This window comes from Sphaerodactylus townsendi, linkage group LG09 (genome assembly GCF_021028975.2).
Source record: "Sphaerodactylus townsendi isolate TG3544 linkage group LG09, MPM_Stown_v2.3, whole genome shotgun sequence".
Taxonomy (NCBI): Eukaryota; Metazoa; Chordata; class Lepidosauria; order Squamata; family Sphaerodactylidae; genus Sphaerodactylus; species Sphaerodactylus townsendi.
In genome coordinates, this window is record NC_059433.1 from 91473159 (window position 1) to 91493203 (window position 20045).

Genomic DNA, 20045 nt, shown 5'->3' on the forward strand with positions numbered 1-20045 from the left:
CAGGGCACTAGGAGGCCTTGTGGCACTGACAGTGTCTCAGAAGCTCATCTTGGACCTAGCTGGTGACTGCCTGGGCCCTGGAAGCAATAATGGGCATACGCTAAACCCTTCAGCTCCTCTAATGCTGCCATTCCCTACCTCACCACCTCAAGATGCACCTCACTTAACTTACTTTACTTGCTTTCCTGGAAAGCCAGGCCCTGTGCTGACCAAAATGGCCTGCTGTGCACCTATATGAAATGTGTGCCATGGGTTGCCTACCATTAGGTTAAAAGTTCATTGCACTGCTCGGAAATACTAGTGCTGTATGGGTTGCAGCACAGGGAACTGCATCTTTAGGGAGAAATCTATGAAAATCCTTTGGCAGGGGTTACTCTACAGCAGGGGTAGGGAACCTGCGGCTCTCCAGATGTTCAGGAACTACAATTCCCATCAGCCTCTGTCAGCATGGCCAATTGGCCATGCTGGTAGGGGCTGATGGGAATTGTAGTTCCTGAACATCTGGAGAGCCGCAGGTTCCCTACCCCTGCTCTACAGCAAATGATGTAGGAATTTAAAATACTGATATACCGCCTTATTCCTGAGTGCCTCAAGACCCAAGGTGGGTAATAACTGTGGTGGACAAATCCCTGGTGGACAGTCACAAAATGTCCCTTGTAATGTAATTGTTTCCATTATTGTTGTCGTGATATATCCCTATTTTTAATTTAATGCCTTCCCTTGGAGTAACAGCAAAACTGTTCATTCCAGAAATACTACCTTTCATTGCTTGTGCCATTTTTATATCAACATAACGAGTGTCCCTCCTAGACTCTTAAAGAGAAGTACTTCATCTACTTAACCCATTTGCTCTGCAAATCGCCAAATCCAGCTAATCTGATTGAATCAAGGATTAAATTAGATTGAATGAATCAACATCAGGGACATGAATACAGCTAGAAAAGTTACAGAGCTGTACATTTGATCAGAGCCAAATCCCTGTAAACATCCCGGGGAAGGGCAATTTGTGTGTATTATCAAAATGGCTTTATGAAAAGCAGGGCTTAAAAGCTAATCACCCCTCTCCTCATATTCGTAGTTGAAGGACAAATGGTTTCTGCAAGGAAAACCTCTTACAAACAACCATGAATATATTCAGCATTCTAAATTCATTTTCCAATATACTGTCTCTAACAGAAGTGGAATAGAATAAAAGTTAATTACGTGAATTGTAGGAAAACTATACCTACTGGTTCATAACCAAGGGAGAAGTTTCAGGTCCTCTGCCATAATTCCTTCTGAATGAAGAAGAGGAAATGTTTTTTCAGACAGCCAGTTTTGAGTCAGAATATTTGAATATGCTTAAAAATTAAGAATATTTGTCTTTCAAGGAGTCCTTTGCAATGTTGTTTATGATCCTGAAACATACACACTGCAGAATCCTAAAAAACACTTTCAAGAGAGTAAGTACCATTACATAGATCTATGTAGGGTTGTGAAAAGGCTTGTTAGGAGACTCTCTTAATTTCTGAGAATTGTTTCCAGACAGGCAAATGAACTGTCTCTCTTCAGTGCTTGCTGATTTCCAAGGGTGATGGATACTCAGGGTTCAGATTAAGTATCCTTGAAATCTATTTGGTATACAGCTCAGTCATTTTTCTCATGTGGATGCTACGTTAGAGCCAAGAAAAATTTATGAGAAAACCCAACCTCTGCTGAACTGTAGCCATCAGCTTCTAGTTAATTTCACATTGCTGCCAGTTCAGTTGACACTCTGGACCCAAGCTGTGCTATGGGAACCTGAACCAGCAGAATCTCAGAAATGAATCTCCTGGGGGAACCAAATGTCTCCATAGTGGATATATTGTGTGTGGCATTGAGACCTAACAAGAGAGAGAACTGCAGGCTAAAGATGTTCTCAAGTACAGTGTTTACATTCTTGGTATTTGATATAGCAGTGATGTAAGGATGCTGGTGAATTTAGATGGAACTGATCAAGCATTGCTAGTCCCTGATGATTTCAATAATACTGTACAGGAGCAGTATTTGAGTTGTTCTTTAAAAACTATTTGCACGGTTATAGTGTTCATTTGAATAGCTTGGACAGAATCTCAGGTAGTGATCTTTGTCCTATAAACCTTGGGAAGCCAATTTATACATTTGCACCATATTTAAATATTTAACAGCTTAAGCAAGTGCCCTCCCTGCATGAGTGGTGCGACATACAAACTCATGTAATAGCACCAATCAATATCTGGAGCAAAGACAGATGTTTCTTGAAAACGCCAGCTACCTTGATCTGTGATCTTGTGTAAATTCACAGAAAGTCTCAAGTGGAGAACAACAGCAGCTTTAGAATAGAATTGGAAATTAAGTTTGTGACAGTCAAGTGCATGTCCCCCCACCCCGTATGAACTATAGCATTATTAGTTATTCTGTGAGGCAGGGGTCACACTAGCATCCCAGTCCAGAGTGTGGGGGTAGAGCTGCGTCCTGGGAACACCGCTAGAGCACTACCACCAAATAGGCAATCTGCTCCATGGGTGCCAGGTGAGAAGAAACTCTTTTTTCTCCTGAGAAAGCCCGAAGGCACACAAACTTACACTATCATTTTGGGTGGCATGAGTCTGTACCTCTGAATGGGGGTGTTCCTGGCCAAAAGTCCTTTGGGCGCCAGCTAAAGTTGGCTCTGTTCCTGGGGACAACCGCACAATGCTCCCCCTCCCATGCCAGTGTGGCTTCCTATAGTACAGGAGCTATGGCATGGCGTAAAAGTTCCAGGTTCCTGCACTATGGCACCCTGCCGCCAAGTCCCCTGTGCTGCCTTCCATGCCCTTTGCACGGCACTAGTAGCACTAGTGCCACTTTCAATGCAGCTTCAGTCCCGCCTCCTTTGGATTGCACTGTAAGTGTGTGTATTAGTGGTTGAATCAGTGCCCTGAATTTCTACAGGTGATCCCAGGATCTAAGGTCTGCTCAGTTATATGGCAACATTATAGAATATTGCTGTGTCTTTTGCAGCGTGGAGAAGAGAGTGCTATCCTTTTAATAATAATAATAATTGTTGTTGTTATTGTTATTATTGTTATTATTATTGTTATTGTTATCCATGTGACAATTCAGTGTTTACTCACAATAGCCTGCTCCCATTTAAAAGAAAACACATACCTAGTAAAAAGGCCTTGAGATGGCAAAATAGGAATATAATTTTTTTAATTGAACATTTCAAACTAATGACATCAATTTGCAATGTTTTGTTTTATAGGAAACTTATTCCAATTGTTAATTAAACAATTGATTAACAGGGTTTTTTAAAATCCCAGAATGGTCTAAATGAAAGCTTTATATTATCTTTGACTGAGAAAAAAGCTACAAAGGATAGAGTGCTATCCTTGAAAACCTTTCCAGAGTTAGGCTGATTTGATCTTGTTTTTCTGGATTATGATTATTAAGATTTGGGTTTCAAATATGATGATTTTATTGTATGGCGATTTTATTGTAAGGCTTTTTGAGAATTTTGCCCTTGAACACAGAGCAGTTATTCAATAAATAAAATAACAAGAATTGATGTTCTTAGAGATTTTCAGTGCATTGGAAAGGGAAAAGCTGTTCGTTTTTATTTGTTCGTTTGTTTGTTTTGGCTTTTCTTCCATGAATAATATTTTGCATGCATGTTGAGTACATCTCTTCTTGTATTGGTCTACTGGATGAGATCCCATTTAATGGTTATACTATTTGCTCCCAGAACATGTTAAAATATTTATATCAGTAGCTGCGTATAATAGAAACTGGCACTATGAGGCCAGATGGCCATTTATCAGGGAATACCAAGACCACCATTGGTTCATGGAGTAAATCACAGGAAGAATTCCATCCTCTTTCCACTGGGTACAACTGAGTATCCTTATTATTAGTATCCTTATTAGTACTCACAATTGGAAGATGATGGTAGAGCTGTCAAGACTCAAACCTCAAATACCCTTTCACATTATTGAGATTAGCCCCCCCCCCCCCCGGTAATCTGGAAATCTGTCTAACTTTTAAAAAAATATTTCTGAGTTTCTAAAAAAAAATTGTAAGAAGGATTAAGAGAGTAAAAATATAAGTAAACATAGACAGTAAAACAATACAATTTAAAAAAAACAATTATAATGAAATCAGAATTACGGTAGTTATTAAGTTGATCTATATTTATAATTGAACCCAACCTAAGACGGAGGTTCTGGGGGTGGGTCAGGGAGAGGTGCCGGCTGATTTTGGTCTGCCTGTCTTAGCCGGTGAGGAATTACATCTGTCCTCAACAGTGTGCAGGACATGATTCTGGACTCCAGGTTGTCTTTGAAGGCCCAGGTTTCTAGGACTGCCCAGAGTGCTTTTTAAGATAATGGCATGTATCTAACTGTACTTCTGAAGAATTAAGGACGCTTAAAAGATTATGGTGATTTTCATTACCTTCCTCTGGAAACCCCTACTTTATCCCTTTGTTAAGTTCCAGTTTCCCTGACATAGTTATGGTTACATCAGTGGACTGCAAAGGAAAATCTGAAATTGCTACACCCCTCTAAAAGAAACATATCTTTGGGGCTGGTTGGCATCTTCTGCAGGATCAGAGTTATAATTGAACTGAGTTGTTTAGCGTTACAGAACTTTGCAGGTAGTCAGGACCACATGTGAATTACATTTGCTTACATATCCTATAGTACGAATTCATTTCGACAGGAGAATCAGCTGTGAGACAATGTTCCTGGAGGAAACTGAACAGTTAAACTCCAGGCAAGGATATGTCAATTCAATTTCCATTGAAATTCCCCTTGACTGACTTTCTCATCATTGTGAACACTCAATCAATTTAGTCTGTACTCATGCGCTCTAAGATACAACTTGAAAGAAGGATCTTGACCTCTGTTGCATAAAAGACTCTTTGAGGGAATTTTTCATTGACAAACCTGATTTGAAAAATAAAAACAACGTTTCAGTTCCTCTAGATGTTGAAAGCATTGTTTTAAAAATCTATTGGTAAATCCAGTCATTAAAATTGTGCAGTAAGAAGGTGAGGACCTGTTCCTCACCTTTTCTAGCTGGCATGAAATCTAACTTGTGGGAACAGTGAAACTATACAAGAATATGCAAATCTTGAGCCTCTTTAAATTCTGCTAAACTTCTGTGTCTTCTTGGTGGGGAGCGTGGTTTTTTAAAATATGTAGGAATCCACAGGACTTGCAGGAAGCATCACATTTTCTCCTCCCCCACTATTTTCCCTTCCCTGAAAGCCTGCATAACCTTTCTCCTTTACATGCTTCCTTTTCTTCTTCTAGGGTTACCAACCTTACAGTGGGGCTTGAGATCTCCCGGAATCACAACAGATCCCCCAACTGCAAAGATTCAGTTCCTTGCTAAGGTTGCCAGCTTTAGGTTGGAAAATTCCTGGAGATTTGGGAGTGGAGTACTGGAAGGGCAAGGGTTGGGGAGGAAAGCTACGTCAGCAAACAGCCCACCCTCCAAAGCAACGATTTTCTCCAGGTGAACTGATCCATGCCATCTAGAGAGTACATGTAATTTCTGGTGATCTTAGCCCCCACCTACTGGTTGGGAACCCCAGTTCGCCTGGAGGAAATGTCTGATTTGGAGGGTAAAGTCTATGGTCCTACACCACTTTTAGGTCCCTCTATTCCTCAAACCACACCATCCCCAGACTCTATCCCCCAAATCTCCAGGTATTTCCTAATCTGGAGCTGGCAACCCACCTGACCAACCTAACTACCTTTATCCTGTTTTCATTTCCCCCCTCCACCACCACAGCTTCTGTCTAGGATAGATGTGGTCCAGTTGTGTGGTGCCAGCTACTGGAACTGGCCCATTTGCATTGGAAGAATCCTCACATACTTGTGGGTTCATACCTCACTTTTCCACCACACACACTATTTCTTCTTTCCACCCTCCTGGCAACTCCCATCTTCTCTCCCCTTTTTACTTCCTAATTCTCTCCTTCCTATCCATTTACCAGCCTATCTTTCATAAGATGCCTGTTGCTGAAGAGTAGCAAGTAGCCACGCCTTGTTGAGGCATGAAAACTGGGTGGTATCAAGTAGGGCTGTGGACCATTTCCCCCCAGTATTTTTCAGGTTTGGGTTTAAAAGACTTAAAATTTTTCAAAAAATACAAAAAAGCCGAACCTTCATACTAATATGGTAGCTGGAGGGGTGTGTGTGTGTGTGTGTGGGGGGGGGGGGTGTCCCAGCTTTTCTTTATCTTTTTCTTCTGACTTTTCCAAAAGTTTTTAGGTCCATTAAACCTGAGTCTGAAAAAGTCCTTTAAAGTCAGTTTGGATTTCACAGTAGCAGATGGTGCAGAACTTAAGCTCTGCATTGCCTGTTGCCTCTAGGACCCACAAGGACTTTAGAGTTAGAAAAGCAGAGCTGAACACTGGCCTAAGGGATTCTAGAGATCCAGGTGTTTTTACCTGTGATGGCCATTTTGGAAAAATCAGCGGGGTAAGACATTACACATAGTGCAAGAACATGATGGAATGTAATTAGGTAAAAATGAAATGTGTTGACGAAAAATAGATTATTCTCAGTTGCAAGGATTGGTGATAATGCAGAATTACAAGGTCATGAAGAAAAACAGTTGCAAACAGCTAGATCAAAAGGACATTAAATGCAAGAACATGGTGGAATGTAATTAGGTAAAAATAATATGTGTTGAAGAAAAATAGACTATTCTCAGTTGCAGGAATTGGTGAGAATGCAGTTTCCTTAGCTTTGTAACTCCTGTAGTGGTTGAGAAATCTCAACAAGTTGCTGATGACAGACACAAATGTTGCATATATTTGTCAATATACACTTATAGGATTCACCCTTTTTGTTTTTAGGGCATCTTAGAAGTACATCTGAAGATTCTGTTTAAATAGCTGTATATTTCTTCATGTTAGCTGCAATGCTTTATTTTGTTTGGTTCTGATTTTTGGCAGTTTCAGTAGGCTGTTATCCTAAGGTTACCTTAAAAGCTGTTGAGTACTTGGAGGATGATAAATGCTAGTGGCCAAAAGTTTTTATACGTGATGACAGAAAAGGGCAAAGGACAAGGAAAGAGCAGTTCATTCCTATTGTGATGCCTTCAGCCATCCTGTTTTGAATGATAAGAGTGGATTTAGATTCTCATGAGTGTGAGGCCTTTGTGTTTTGTTTTTTGGCCTGGGATGCCACATGGAACTTGGTCTCTCCTGTTGGGATGGAGTGCTTTAGAGTCAGAAATTCCATAGTTTCTGAATCTGACAGCAGTTGAAATGGAAAAGTAATCTGTAGTTGAGGAAAAGAAATAGAAAATAGGGCCAATGGGTGGGAATAATAAGCTAGCTAGGAGTAATGAAAGATTCACATGTGTTGAGAGAATATGGTTTCCAAACAAACCTTGTGGGGAAGGGGTCATCCAAGCCCCTGCCTTCAGCAGCTCCCTTGCCCATCACACCACCTCCTGCACTGTTGGGACTTTTGGAGGCTTAGAAAAAGAGAAGGAAAGAGATTTTGCTACACATGGTGGTGGTTGCTGTGGTGGTGGTGGTTGTTCCCACTCCCTTCCTGTCCACTGAGTTCTTGTAAACATCCTGGACAGGGAACCCAGCCACCTCCTCACTGGCCTCTTCTGTGAGGCTAGTGAAGCAGGCGGCAGATGCTCAGTCAATTCCCCTGTAGCTTCACGATAACTAGCAGCCTTGTGTGACCTCAGGAGAACATTGACCTGCATCTGCAGCCTCTTTCCCTGCTTCCCACTGCCATGAAGCTGCCAGCAGGCATTGGAAGTGACTGTAAGACCTGAAAAGTCCCATACTGCATTTCTGCTGATGTACCATTCTTTCGCCTTGCTTCTGTCATGCTGGCTCGTTTGACAACTGTTGGTTGTGGTTGAATTGGGACCTTACTGTGTTGCTGCTGCTGCTGAAGTCTTTATCCCGGTTGCCTCTATTCTGACAGTCATCTCTATTGCTGGTTTCATGTGAGCCTCCTGTGACCAGTGGTGGGATTCAGTAATTTAACAACCGGTTCCGAAAGGACTCAGTGCTGGGATTACAACCAGTTCTCCAAACTAGACAAAAAATTAGCTACCAGTTCTGCCGAACTGGTGCTAATAGGCTGAATCCCACCACTGCCTGTGACTCTTATGGGCCTGCACCTGGACAAGCTTGTAAGCACAAGGTCATGCTATTTGCAGCCATAATGGTTTAGTAGCTAGTTCAGAATACAAATAGTGCCTTAACCATTCTGCTCCTCACCTCACTATCCCTTGCTAATAAAAGCAAACTTTTCTGCAATATTCCCACAATGAAAAGTGAAATGTGAAAATTTACATAAGCTCTTGAAAAATACCAGAAGATCCCAATATCACCACAGCCTCTCCAGTGAAAAGGATCAGGTAGTAGGAGGCAGTAGACCAAATAGGGATGGCCCAGGATAGCCTGATCTCATCAGAACTCGGAAGCTATGCAGGGTCACCCCTGGTGTTGCAGTTGCAATGATGCTGTTCCTTTTTTCTTGCAGAGTTTGCAATCTGAATGAGAGGTTACAACCTGTTGCTCAGATCATTCTTTATCTTGGACAGCTCGTTGAAACAATTTCAGAAAAAGGCCAGATTGATTGCTTTTTAAGAGTTGCAATTGACCTTATCTTTGTATATCTGATGATCTCATATGTACTTTCTTATTGACTATTTGTACCTGTGTTGTCTGTTATTTAGCATAGCCAATAAGATATCTAGAATTAATCACATGATAGTAAAAAAAATCAAACTCAGAGAAAGATAAGACCGATTTGTTTCCTATAAATAAACACTCCTGTGAAAAGCAAATCAGATTTCTCTGGCTAGAAGTTTCAGATGTGTAAGAAAAAGAGGTGATCTGCCAGGTTGAGGGAGGATAGCAAGGGGAAGCTTGGAGTAGAAGAATACACAAACACCTTTCCTTGGTAAAATTTGTTAGCCACAGCTTGTTTATTAAATCTGGGCAAAGGAGCAGAGATTCAGAATAGGGAAGGCATTGAGCAACCCTCATGCCCCACCCCCAATGAAATACCTTTCCTCAGTTCACCTGCTGGAGGATACTGAGGAATGGCAAGTAAAAATGTTTTTTTTTAAATTAACAATTATAATATGAATAAGTAGGAGCTCTCCCTTTTCCTGGCCTGAGGTGATCAAGTGTGCCATCCCTTCTTCCCCTTTCCAGGTGGTCTCTGGCCCATCCTGCTCCTGTCAGATAGCTGGCCCAGGCAACTGGGGCCAGCCTGTTTTGGCTCTGCTTGCTTGCTCACCCTCTGCTTGCTTGCTCTCCCTCCTCCTCCTCCTCCTCCTCCTCCTCCTCCTCCTGCTCACTTCTTCCACTCCCTCTCCCCACTTCTCTGTCATATCTCTGTCTCCCTTTATCATCTGCTGCCTGCCTCAGTCCATTTCCTTCCTCCCTTTCATACCTTCCCCCCTCGCAAGCCAGACCTTTCATCCCCCTCCCGCTCACCCATAGGCTCGTGGGCTATCTATCTGGCCCTACTGGAGCCTTGATTGGCTGGCTGGAGTACTGGAGCCTTGATTGGCTGACTTTCAACTCTTCCCTGCAATTCCACAGCCCAGGCACAGCCCGCTGTCATTGTAGGGCTTGTCGCCATTGTCAGGGAGCTGGTGGGGGATGGCCGAGTACCCATGAAGACTGGGCCAACTGCAGCCTTATCCCCCAGATCAGTGCTGTACTTTGGAGCCTTTGTATTAGCTGTCCCTGTTCCCAGGGTGAATGTGGGTTGCCAGCACAGCGAGCGCCCAGTGGGTGTGTTTGGGGTGGTCTGGGAGACTTTGGGTGGGATGGAGAGTGCCGCTGCAACCACTATCTCCAGACATCCTGGATCACTGATAATGCCAGGGACACTGATTATGGCTTTTCTCATTTCTCCAAAGTCAGGGACAAAGAGTAGTACTAGGGGAGAGAATCAAGGTACTCTTTAGTGTAATCAAGGTACTCTTTAGTGTGTGGAGTCCCTGATGGTGTATTCTTATCCACAATTTTATTTAATATCTATACACGCCTACTCACCCAGCTAGTCCAGAGTTTCAGACCAAGTTATCATTAATATGCTGATGACACCAACTGTATCTGTTGATGGGTTGCTGGCTAGATACCACCTTGGATTCATTGGCCAGTCGTCTGGAGACTGTGGTGAAGTGGCTGAGACAAAGTTAGCTGAAATTGAATCCATTTAAGATGGATGTCCTATGACTGAGCCAGGAAGACCTGGGATTGAGGTTCCAACCTGCTACTCTTGATGGAGTACAACTGATACCTGCACTGACTGTCAAGAGACTCAGGGTGATCCTAGATGCTTCCTTATCAATGGAGGCACAGGTCACCAATGTTGCCAGGGTGGCATTTTTTCCATATTTGCCAGATACAGCAATTGGGTCCCTACCTATCTCACCCTGACCTAGCCACTGTGACACATGCAGTAGTCATCTCCAGGTTAGACTCCTGTAAATCTCCAGGTTAGACTCCTGTAACTCATTCCACGCAGAGCTACCTTTGAGACTCCTTTGAAAACTCCACCTAGCCCAGAATTCAGCAGCATCGGTCCTTACAGGGACTCCATGTCAGACTAATATTTGACCAGTGCCCCGTCAACTGCACTGCTCCAGGTGGAGTACATTAAAGCCCTAATGGTCTGGGATGTTGATATCTACTGGACCACCTCTTCTGATATACCCACCAAAGTGTACTTTGCTCATCAGGAGACCACCTGCTGGTGGTCCTTGGACCTAAAGCTTTGAGCCAGAGCCCTGATGGAACTCTCTTTCAAGTGAAACCCAGGCCCTGTAGGTTCTGATACATTGTTCCATCGGGCTTATGGTTAAGGGAAGGAATGATTTCCATTGTTGGCCTCCCTTTCCCCTCCCCATATTTCTTTGAACATTATCCCTTTCTTATTATTGCTCCCCCTATTGTGTTTTAGTGCCATTGTTTTAATTTAATTAGGTTTTATTATGGGATTTAAATGTATTTATCTTTAATTTTTTTTTACTATTGTATTGTACTTATTGGAAACCACCCCGAGCCCAACTTGTGAGGTAAGAATCAAAGAAATAAATACATTTCAGCTAGAATGTAAACAGTATTTGTGGGGTGAGTTCTGAAGTCTTTATTTTCTTCTGACTTGCACAATAAAAATAATCTTTAATAAATGATTATGCGGCTTTTTTGTCTTTTTGTTGATAGCTCAAAGGAGAAAAAAGCTATATCCATCAACTTTCTTAATTTTGTATTATCAGTGCTAGAAGCAGAGGAGTTTCTCTAATGGGATAAATCCTAGAGAATGTTGTGGCTTCTCATTTTCACAGGCAAAGCCTTGATTGAAATCAGTGCTGTGAAAAATCTCTGTTAGGGTACGGGGGATAATCTCTTACTGCACAGGTTAGTACTTGGAAGAGAGATCCCCAACAAAGTCCAAGGTCACTATATAGAGGCAGGCAATGGCAGATTACCTCTGAATGTCTTTTGCCTTGGAATTCCTATGGGGTCACTGTAAGTCAGCTGTGACTTAATGGCACTTTCCATCACAGTAGTAGCTGATATAAAAGACCTCAGCCTGAAACTCTGAAGAGCTGCTGCCAATCTTGAGTGGACATTAATTAACTTGTGGACCAGTGATCTGATTCGGTATGAGGCAGCGTCGTGTGCTCAGTGAAAGGGGCATAGGCTTGAATCCTATGAAGGAGTTTCATGCATATTAGTCTCTGCCACTAAGTGTTCTTCTTCCTCCACTAAAACTTCAGTTTGTGCAAGATCAACGATTTGCAATGAACCATTGAACAAGCAGAAGTGTTTGCAGAAGAGGAAGCACAGTCTGAGGACACCTATTATGCATGAAACTCCTTCTTATGTAGGTTTGGAAGTCATTATCAACTATGAAACACTGGGAAATAATCCATTACAGGGATGTCCTGTTCTGTCATCTTATTTGCAGCTATGAAATATTATATAAAGTGTAATTTTGAAATCTCACTGGGAGCCTCTGACTCTTATGCTGGAGCCATGGAAGAAGGTTATGCCTTGACTGCATGTGAAATATTGTCTGTGCCTGACAAAGTCACTTAAATGGTACTTTGTGTCAAGTATAGTAGATGTGATGAATCCATAATGTACTTATAAAGCATACCCCCTCCCCTTTTTCTCCTAGGCAATGATTTGTTTCTAGTTGCAGTTCATGAATTGGGACATGCCCTAGGCTTGGAGCATTCGAATGACCCAACTGCCATCATGGCTCCATTTTACCAGTACATGGAAACTGACAACTTCAAACTTCCTAGTGATGATTTACAGGGAATCCAAAAGATCTATGGTATGTAGCTTTTCCATAAAATAATTACTCATGGGGGAGGTTGGCTGCTTTTGATCTTGAAACACCAGTCTAATATATCATGCTGGGTACACACATTGCATATGACCAAAATATCAAATCTGCATGTGTGTTGTGTGTCCAGATCTCTGCCTCTTTTTCACAATGAATGGGACAGACAACCTACACAAAAGATTCATGCGCACATGGGCTTGTATGAAGGCAGCCTTAATTACAGCAGTTCACTGAGGGTCAGTTTAGGGGTCAGTGGGATTGCATGGGAATAAGTATTTTGAAGATTGCATTTTCAGTTAAACAGCTATGAGCACCCAAATCCAATGATAACCATTTCATTAAAATAATTTCATCAAAGAAGCATTTGATTTCTTGTTGCCACGAAGGCAGTGCCTTTGTGCAAGAGAAGGATGTATTCAGATACTGTTTGCAAGCTGAGCTAAAATCGGGGGTCTCAAATCATTAACACAGTAGTAAAAATATATTTTCAAGGAGATCCTAAACTATTCAGAAATTTGAACTGTGCAGTCCAAAGGGGGAAGGGGCTGAAGGCGCATTGGAGGAGGCGAAAGGGTTGTACTAGCACCCATGCCGCCAGTACTGTCCAAAGTAGCACAGACCCTGGCACAGAGAGACTTACTTTGACGGTGGGGAAGCACAGCACAGGATCCAGGAAGTGTTCCTGCACATCATCATTCCTGTGCTGCAGGAGGCTATGCCAGCATTCCAGGGTGTGGAGGCAAGTTTAGTTGGCTCCCAAAGGACTTGCCCCCTATGCTGGCATCTGACTGACTCCATCAGAAAGTGTGCTGTAAGTCTGTCATCCCTATGGGATTTTTCAGGCAGCTGATATCCCCCCCCCCTATTTTTCCCTTCCCATGCTGCTTGAAACCTCATTGGAGGTGACATGGATGTGCTGCCAGGATACCATCCCTGGCCACTGCTTTTCACACCCCTCCCATTTGGATTGGACTGCCTGTGTGAGTTGTGAGTTCTTGGAAATTTACCTAGCTAGGTTCTGTAACATCTTCTGCAGTCTGTACAGGTACCTCCAGATATTAATTTTGGTCCTCTGCATGTCACTTTTGACCTTACCTCGATGTAGGACATCCCCCCCCCCCCAAAAAAAAAACTTGGGCTCAGCTTCTATCCTTTATGCTTAACTCTTGTCATATTCCTTCCTTATTTTTCTCCTTTATTCTTTTTTTTTATTTACTTCTCTCCATTTCTTCCTCTATCTCACATTTTGAAGTGGAGCAGATATAATAGGCATTTTGTACGTCAAACACCAAACCATCTAAGGTCAGTTGCACTTTGCTTGCTTGACCTCTGCGATCTTTTAATATTCTGCTGGTCATTGACTACTTACATTTTTTAAAGTTTAATTTCAAGAGGAATAACTTCTGTCATGTAAACTGTGTTTAGTTAACCATCTTGTGCTGAAGCATACTTTTATTTGCATACTAGTTTCCACTCATTCCCCATTTCGTCTGTTACAAAGTATCTACCACACGTTCAGTTGCTGTGTACATTGATAATAGTGGGCAAAGGAAAACCAGGGGTGTGATGAAGGCTCAGGAGAGCCTCTTTCATTGGAAGGCTTGTTCAACTATAAGAAGATTTCAAAGTTGGCCAAGCAGGGTGGAGGAATACAGTTAAATGAATAGGGTTCTATGCATTCCACTAAAGGCAGCATCTTCCTCCACTGGAAGTAAGCTTCTTTCTGTGGAAGATGTGTATTTTGGTGAAACAAGCCTTCTTGAGCTAGAGGAAAACTCTGCCATTGTTTTTATGTTTAAGTATTCAGTTAGCACATGCTGGGTGCAAACTTTCTTTGCAAATGCCTTGGGTTAGTTCACGATGGAAAGATTGTAATGGCTGCAAATCAATTAATGTCATTGTACCGTAATTCTTAACCTATGTATTAATCTGTTGGTATTTTTCAAGGTCCTCCTGACAAAATCCTACCACCAACAAAACCTCTGCCAACAGTGCCCCCGCATCGTTCTGTTCCTCCAGCAGATCCACGGAAAAATGACAGGCAGCCTAAACCTCCACGGCCGCCAACAGGAGACAAGCCTTCATACCCTGGAGCCAAACCCAACATCTGTGATGGAAATTTTAACACTCTAGCAATTCTTCGCCGGGAAATGTTTGTTTTCAAGGTAAGATGCTGGTTTTTTTTCTTTTTCAATTGATAGATCAAGTAACCACACTTCTGCTTTTTCTCTTACTCATCTGGCTGTCTCATCTGGCTTCTGCTTCTGAGTTTTCTTAACATTTTAAATATCAAGAAAATATCTGGAAGCTAAACATCTGAATGAGTTAAAAATCTGACAGACAAAAGGCTGGAACCTTCTATTTTGGGGAATAGATTAATGTCAGCGGAAAGTTGCAATACTTCAAACTGTAACGGTAAGTAAATGCTGAATGTTGTGCAGAGATAAAAAGGCATGATTCACAGCATGAATAGGAACTAATCGGCATGATTTTGTTGGGAATTTAGCCACTTCCAGGCTCATTGCAGTTATTGTGTTTTCTTTATAAGGCCCCTGTAATTTAACTTTATAATTAGATCAGTCTCTTGCAAAGGATGTTTGTCATTGAGCAATGGTTGCCTTGATACATTTTAGAAATGAGGCCTTCGCAGGCCTTTATAGGTTTGTTGTTAGTTGCTTATTTCCATTGTCATTTTCTTTGGAGAGGCATGCCATATGGCATGCATCCTGTGGAACAGAAGCCTATTTTTTGATTTCACTAAGGTTTCAAAGACTGTTAAGGAAACCCGTTTGTGTGAATGGAACAGAGATCTGGTAAGCTATCTTGTAGGGCTTCCAAAATGTATTTGGAAATTGCAGAACAATGATTTAAAAGAATGTTTTAGAAGTTTGGTGCAAATATTCTATATTAATGAACAGTATGTTATTTAGCTGTTGTGGGTATTCAAGACTGTGTGGTCAAGATCTGGTAGTCTGAAGATGTCAGCCATAGATGTGGGCAAAACATTTGGAGCAAAAACTACCTGACCAAGACCACATAGCTTGGAAAGCCCACAGCAACTAGTTGATTTCAACCATGAAAGCTTTCAGTGATACAACAGTATATTACCTTTTCTCTGTACTTTAAGTGCCCCCATTTGGTTAAATAGGCATGATTTTCAAAATTATACAAATGCTGTGTAACTCTTTACAGCTGTCCCCAAGGAATTAACCTTGTAAACACTGGCCATTACCCACTTGTGGTCTCCTTCATATTGAGCGTGCATTCCCTTCAGGTTGGATACTCAGTTACACACATGTTTCCCCCTCTTCAGAGATCACCCCACCTTCAGATCAGAGAATACCCACAGTTTCTGAAAACTCTGAAAGTGCAACTTTTCCTCTCCCTTCACAGGGAAAGTGAAGGAAGTCAACATGTGTTTAGCTGTCTTCAGGTTTTCTCATTCCTCTCCACCTTCCCCCGCCAACACCACAGCAGTTCATCCCACTCTTCAGGCCACCATTTCAGAAGGGTTTTTCTTTTCTTTTTCATTTTCACCCTAAAGATCTATCACTGAAGCAAAAGACTCCGTGAAATTACAAGAAATTGACATGGTTTATCAAACTAACACTAAACTAAAGATGGCGGGGGGAAAAAGGCAGCAAGCAACTTTCACTAATGGAGGTTGCACAGAAACAACAAGGAAACAGCAGGTGAGCAAAATAGTGGTGGGATCAGCTAGGGACACCATTCAGGGGGTAAACAGAAAAACACCATTGCAGAGCAAACAGCTATGGTGTAAGTAGTGCATGTATAAATGACCATTATCTAATGCTGCTAATGAACAGAATTTTTGATACATTTTCTTTAGTCAGTCTTTTGTACAAAATAAATAAAAGCAGGAGATTCTGGGTTAATTCATTTCAGTCTTTAAATAATATTACATCAAAGCACATTTTCTCTTCAAGGAGTCACACTTTTTATGAGTCCCCTTTCAGAGAGAAATCTTAACTATTTGAATCCTCATATATATATTAGTGTTCCTTTCTTGGAATGGCTCTACGGCCATCCATCTTTGTGAACGAAGCGGAAAGGTTAGGGAAGAATCTCATTTTCTAAGTTGACATTAAGCAAGATATTAAAATACCCACCTCTTTGTTGCACCATCCATCTTAGGAACAACGGAACATGCTCTAATTTGTTTTACACTGCGATAAATTATTCAGTGCATCTCTAAGGCTGATCTTATTCCCAGTCTAAGCCTGTGATTTCAAATGAACAGATCAATTGTAATTTCTAACCAAGTTCTACCTTTTGATTATAAAAGATGTATCCTATTGCAATTGATTGGTTGAATTGACTTATTATACATTGCATTAAATAAAATGTGGATTGGGAGATGGTTTCATGGATCAAATCAGCCTTAACAAGGCAAAGATAACATTCCAAAAGTGAATCTTAGCAAACAATAAAGTATCTTTTCTAATTTGTAGTGTACTTTTCAAGACAAATTTTGCATTGCGTTTCATATGCACAGATGCATACATCGCATAAACATTTTAAAATAGATTTTTATTATTTTTCCACATAAAATGCACAGTTCAGAAAAAAGGAGAAAGAAAACAATAATTCTACATTAATAACGAATAGTACTAAAGAAACACCAATTACAATTCAAAATATACATCACATAAACATTTTTACTTTGAAAAATTCCAGAACTTTTTCACACTGACTACTCAGTTTGTATTGATTATTAGATTCATTCTGGAAATGCTGAATTTTTGCCTAAGGACAGGACAAAATTTTTCTAGTTAGGATATTTTCTAGTTAGGATATACCCATGACTTTTCAGGTCCTGAGAAGGTGCTCCTGATTCAAGGTATGCAGAAAAAGAATTGGGCTCACATAGCTGTGAAATAAAGCATTTAAGTAACATTGCTATATCTAATGGGAAGGTGACTGCCCCTTCCAAACCAATCACAAAAGCAAACCACCCACAAACATGCTAGGAATTCTGTATACTTGCGAATTTGCCAAATATCTCTGCCACCATTTTCTCATAGGGACCCCAACCTGTGCAGTATTTTGTAGCAGGTGTATTTTAGGTTTTGTGCCTAATTTCCAGCTTAGTGTTCAAAATACGTGGGCTTTGATCTTATGATTGCTTTCAATATGCACTGTTCCAGATGCAGTGTAGTGTGGGGCTTGAAGTTCTCCCAGAATTACAACTAATATCCAGACAATAGATGTTGGTTCCCTAAGCTGTTTCTGCACACACACGGAAACGCCCCTCCACCGGGATGAATTGTGCTGGTGGAGGCTCAAGGACTGCTCGCACAGCAGCGTGTGAGCAGCCCCGACTTTCTCCCCAGACAGAGAGGTGGCTCCGCACGGAGCCGCCTCTCCATCGGCCCCTTCCACTCACCATCCCATCCAGCACTGCTCTGGAGGGCTGGAGGGACATGCCCACGCTGCCTCCAACCCCTGGAGGTTGGAGGGCAGCATGGGCGTGTTCCCCAGCCCTCCAGAGCAACACTGGATGGGACGGTGAGTAGAGATAAGGGGAAAAACGGTGTCTTCCCAGCGGTGCAGTTCACATTGCGCTGGTGGGAAGATGGCACTTTTCAAAAAAGCGCCGGCTACCTGCCGCTCCGGGGCGGCCAGGACGGTGCTGCTGCAAAGCAGCAGCGCCTCCTGTGCGAACGCTTCCCCAGGGACGGCGTTTTTGCCGTCCTGGAGTGCTCTATCCGCTCATTCGGAAAGGGCTCTAGATAAAATTGTAGTTTTGGAGGGTGACATCTACAGTATCATATTTCCACTAAGCTTGCTCCTCTCCCCAAACTCCACCCTTTCCCACTCATAGTCCAAAATTCCCTTGCAGTCATTACTTTTATATTTTTGATGTTCAGCCAGCTACATTCCTGCTGTGGAAGCTTCTGCTTTATCTTTCACCAGTAGTCATTTTATGTTTTCGCTATTTTCTTCCAGTAATGTGGTATAATCGGCATATCTCAAATTATTAATGTTCCTTCCACTACTTTTCACTCCACTTTCATCTAAATTTAATCCAGTTTTCCTTACATGTTTTTCAGATGGATTGAAGAGATGGAGAGATAAAATACATTATTTTCTTATACCTTTGCCAATTTACTAATATTCATAGGTTTTCATTTTTCAACGAGAAGGGCTTTTTTGCTAGTAGTAAATGTTTCAGAAGAACCATGTTGAAAGTTACAGTTAAGTGCCTCTCCAGTAGCCTGAGAAGTGTACATATTTTGTCACTGCATGGGTTGATAAATAGTGCAGTGTCTCCATTTTTACCACCCTGCAGCTCAAGACATGCCAGCTTTGTCTTTATTGTATGTAAATAATAGCTGTCATCACCACTCTGCATTAGTTTAAATTGCCATGTGTAAGTCTCTGTATAATTAAAATTCCATGTTAGATCTGAGTATTTGTAGTAACGGTTAAATAGAGATTACTTATCCCTGCGAATGAGTGAAGTAATCTGACATGGACAAATTTTGATGAATATGTTGGTGTTCCTTGGCAGGCCAGTTGTTTGGCTTGGGGTTAAGAAATCCAAGTGAGTGTAAGGAGGGTGCAGTGGCAGGAAGAGAAAGCAGCAACAATAACATTATTGTTGTTGTTTTGTCTAAGGAACTATTTATTTATTCATAGCTGTCTTTTGGGTTCTTAGTTTAGTTGTCATGGAGTTGCATGGCATTGTGAACATCTGACCTGGAAGTAGTGGCCTGGGAAATTTCTGAAGAATGGATTCCAGTAGGGAAACAGGACATTTCTGTCACTTCACCATGTGTAATATAGGGCAGGAGGTCAGTGCTTGCAGAGAAGACACTAAGGTTTTCTTTTTTAATTGCACGATGGAAGGAATATTTATTTTGTTGTAATGAGTAGGAAAGAGTTCAAGTTAAAATAAGCCGAGCCTTTAGCTTGCAGCCATTGAAAACAGATCTCTAAATTAAATGTCATAGTGTTGGAGGACAAATTGTGTGTCTGCTGCTGGTTACCAGTTCCTCAAAATGAAAATAATAGTGCAGAAGAATGTAAAGAAAAGAACATCTGAACTGATCAGGGTTATGATGGAACACTTAAGTCTGAGTGGGTTTTAGCATAGGGAAATGTGAGTGATGGAGGAAGTAACCAAGGTTGTTGTTTTTAACATGTTACATGATTCTTAAAACCATAGAACTCTAAACTTGAATTTGCAGTGACAGGATATTCGTGGCAACCATTGGCAGGGATGGCTTATTTAAAAGGTCAATGGAAGGTTAATTTTGGTTATTTATAATTGCTAGAACAGGAGTCTTTGTGTTCAGAGGCAGTATTTCTACAAAATATCACAACCTGGGAATAAACAATGGTAGATATCTTTAGTTTTTGTGTTATATCATTTTAATTCAAGGAGCACAACTACCTAGTAAAAAGGGGTAGATGGATGTCTCTCTTTTTCTGATTCAACCTGGCCATTCCATGGGACTGGAAAATCTTTGTCTGGTTCCGAAATATCACAGCTGCTTCTAAAGGACTAGTTAATGAAATAAAGAGCTTGGTGCCATCAGCTGTTGATAATGTCTTATGGTAATAGAAAGTCTCATTAAGTCACAGTTGACTTATGGCAACCCAATCGGGTTTTCATGGCAAGAGATGTTCAAAGGTAGTTTGCCATTGCCTGCCTTGCATCATGTC

General features: G+C 41.5%; 1 protein-coding gene across 2 annotated transcripts in view; it reads left to right on the forward strand.

The window, feature by feature from the left end:
- Window positions 1-20045, forward strand: part of MMP16 (matrix metallopeptidase 16) — a 227813-nt gene that overhangs the window by 139547 nt on the left and 68221 nt on the right. For both annotated transcript variants that reach the window (XM_048508339.1, XM_048508340.1), the window contains 2 exons: window positions 12180-12341; window positions 14301-14518. In XM_048508339.1, coding sequence (XP_048364296.1) covers window positions 12180-12341; window positions 14301-14518 — 380 coding nt within the window. The remainder of the gene's footprint in view (window positions 1-12179; window positions 12342-14300; window positions 14519-20045) is intronic.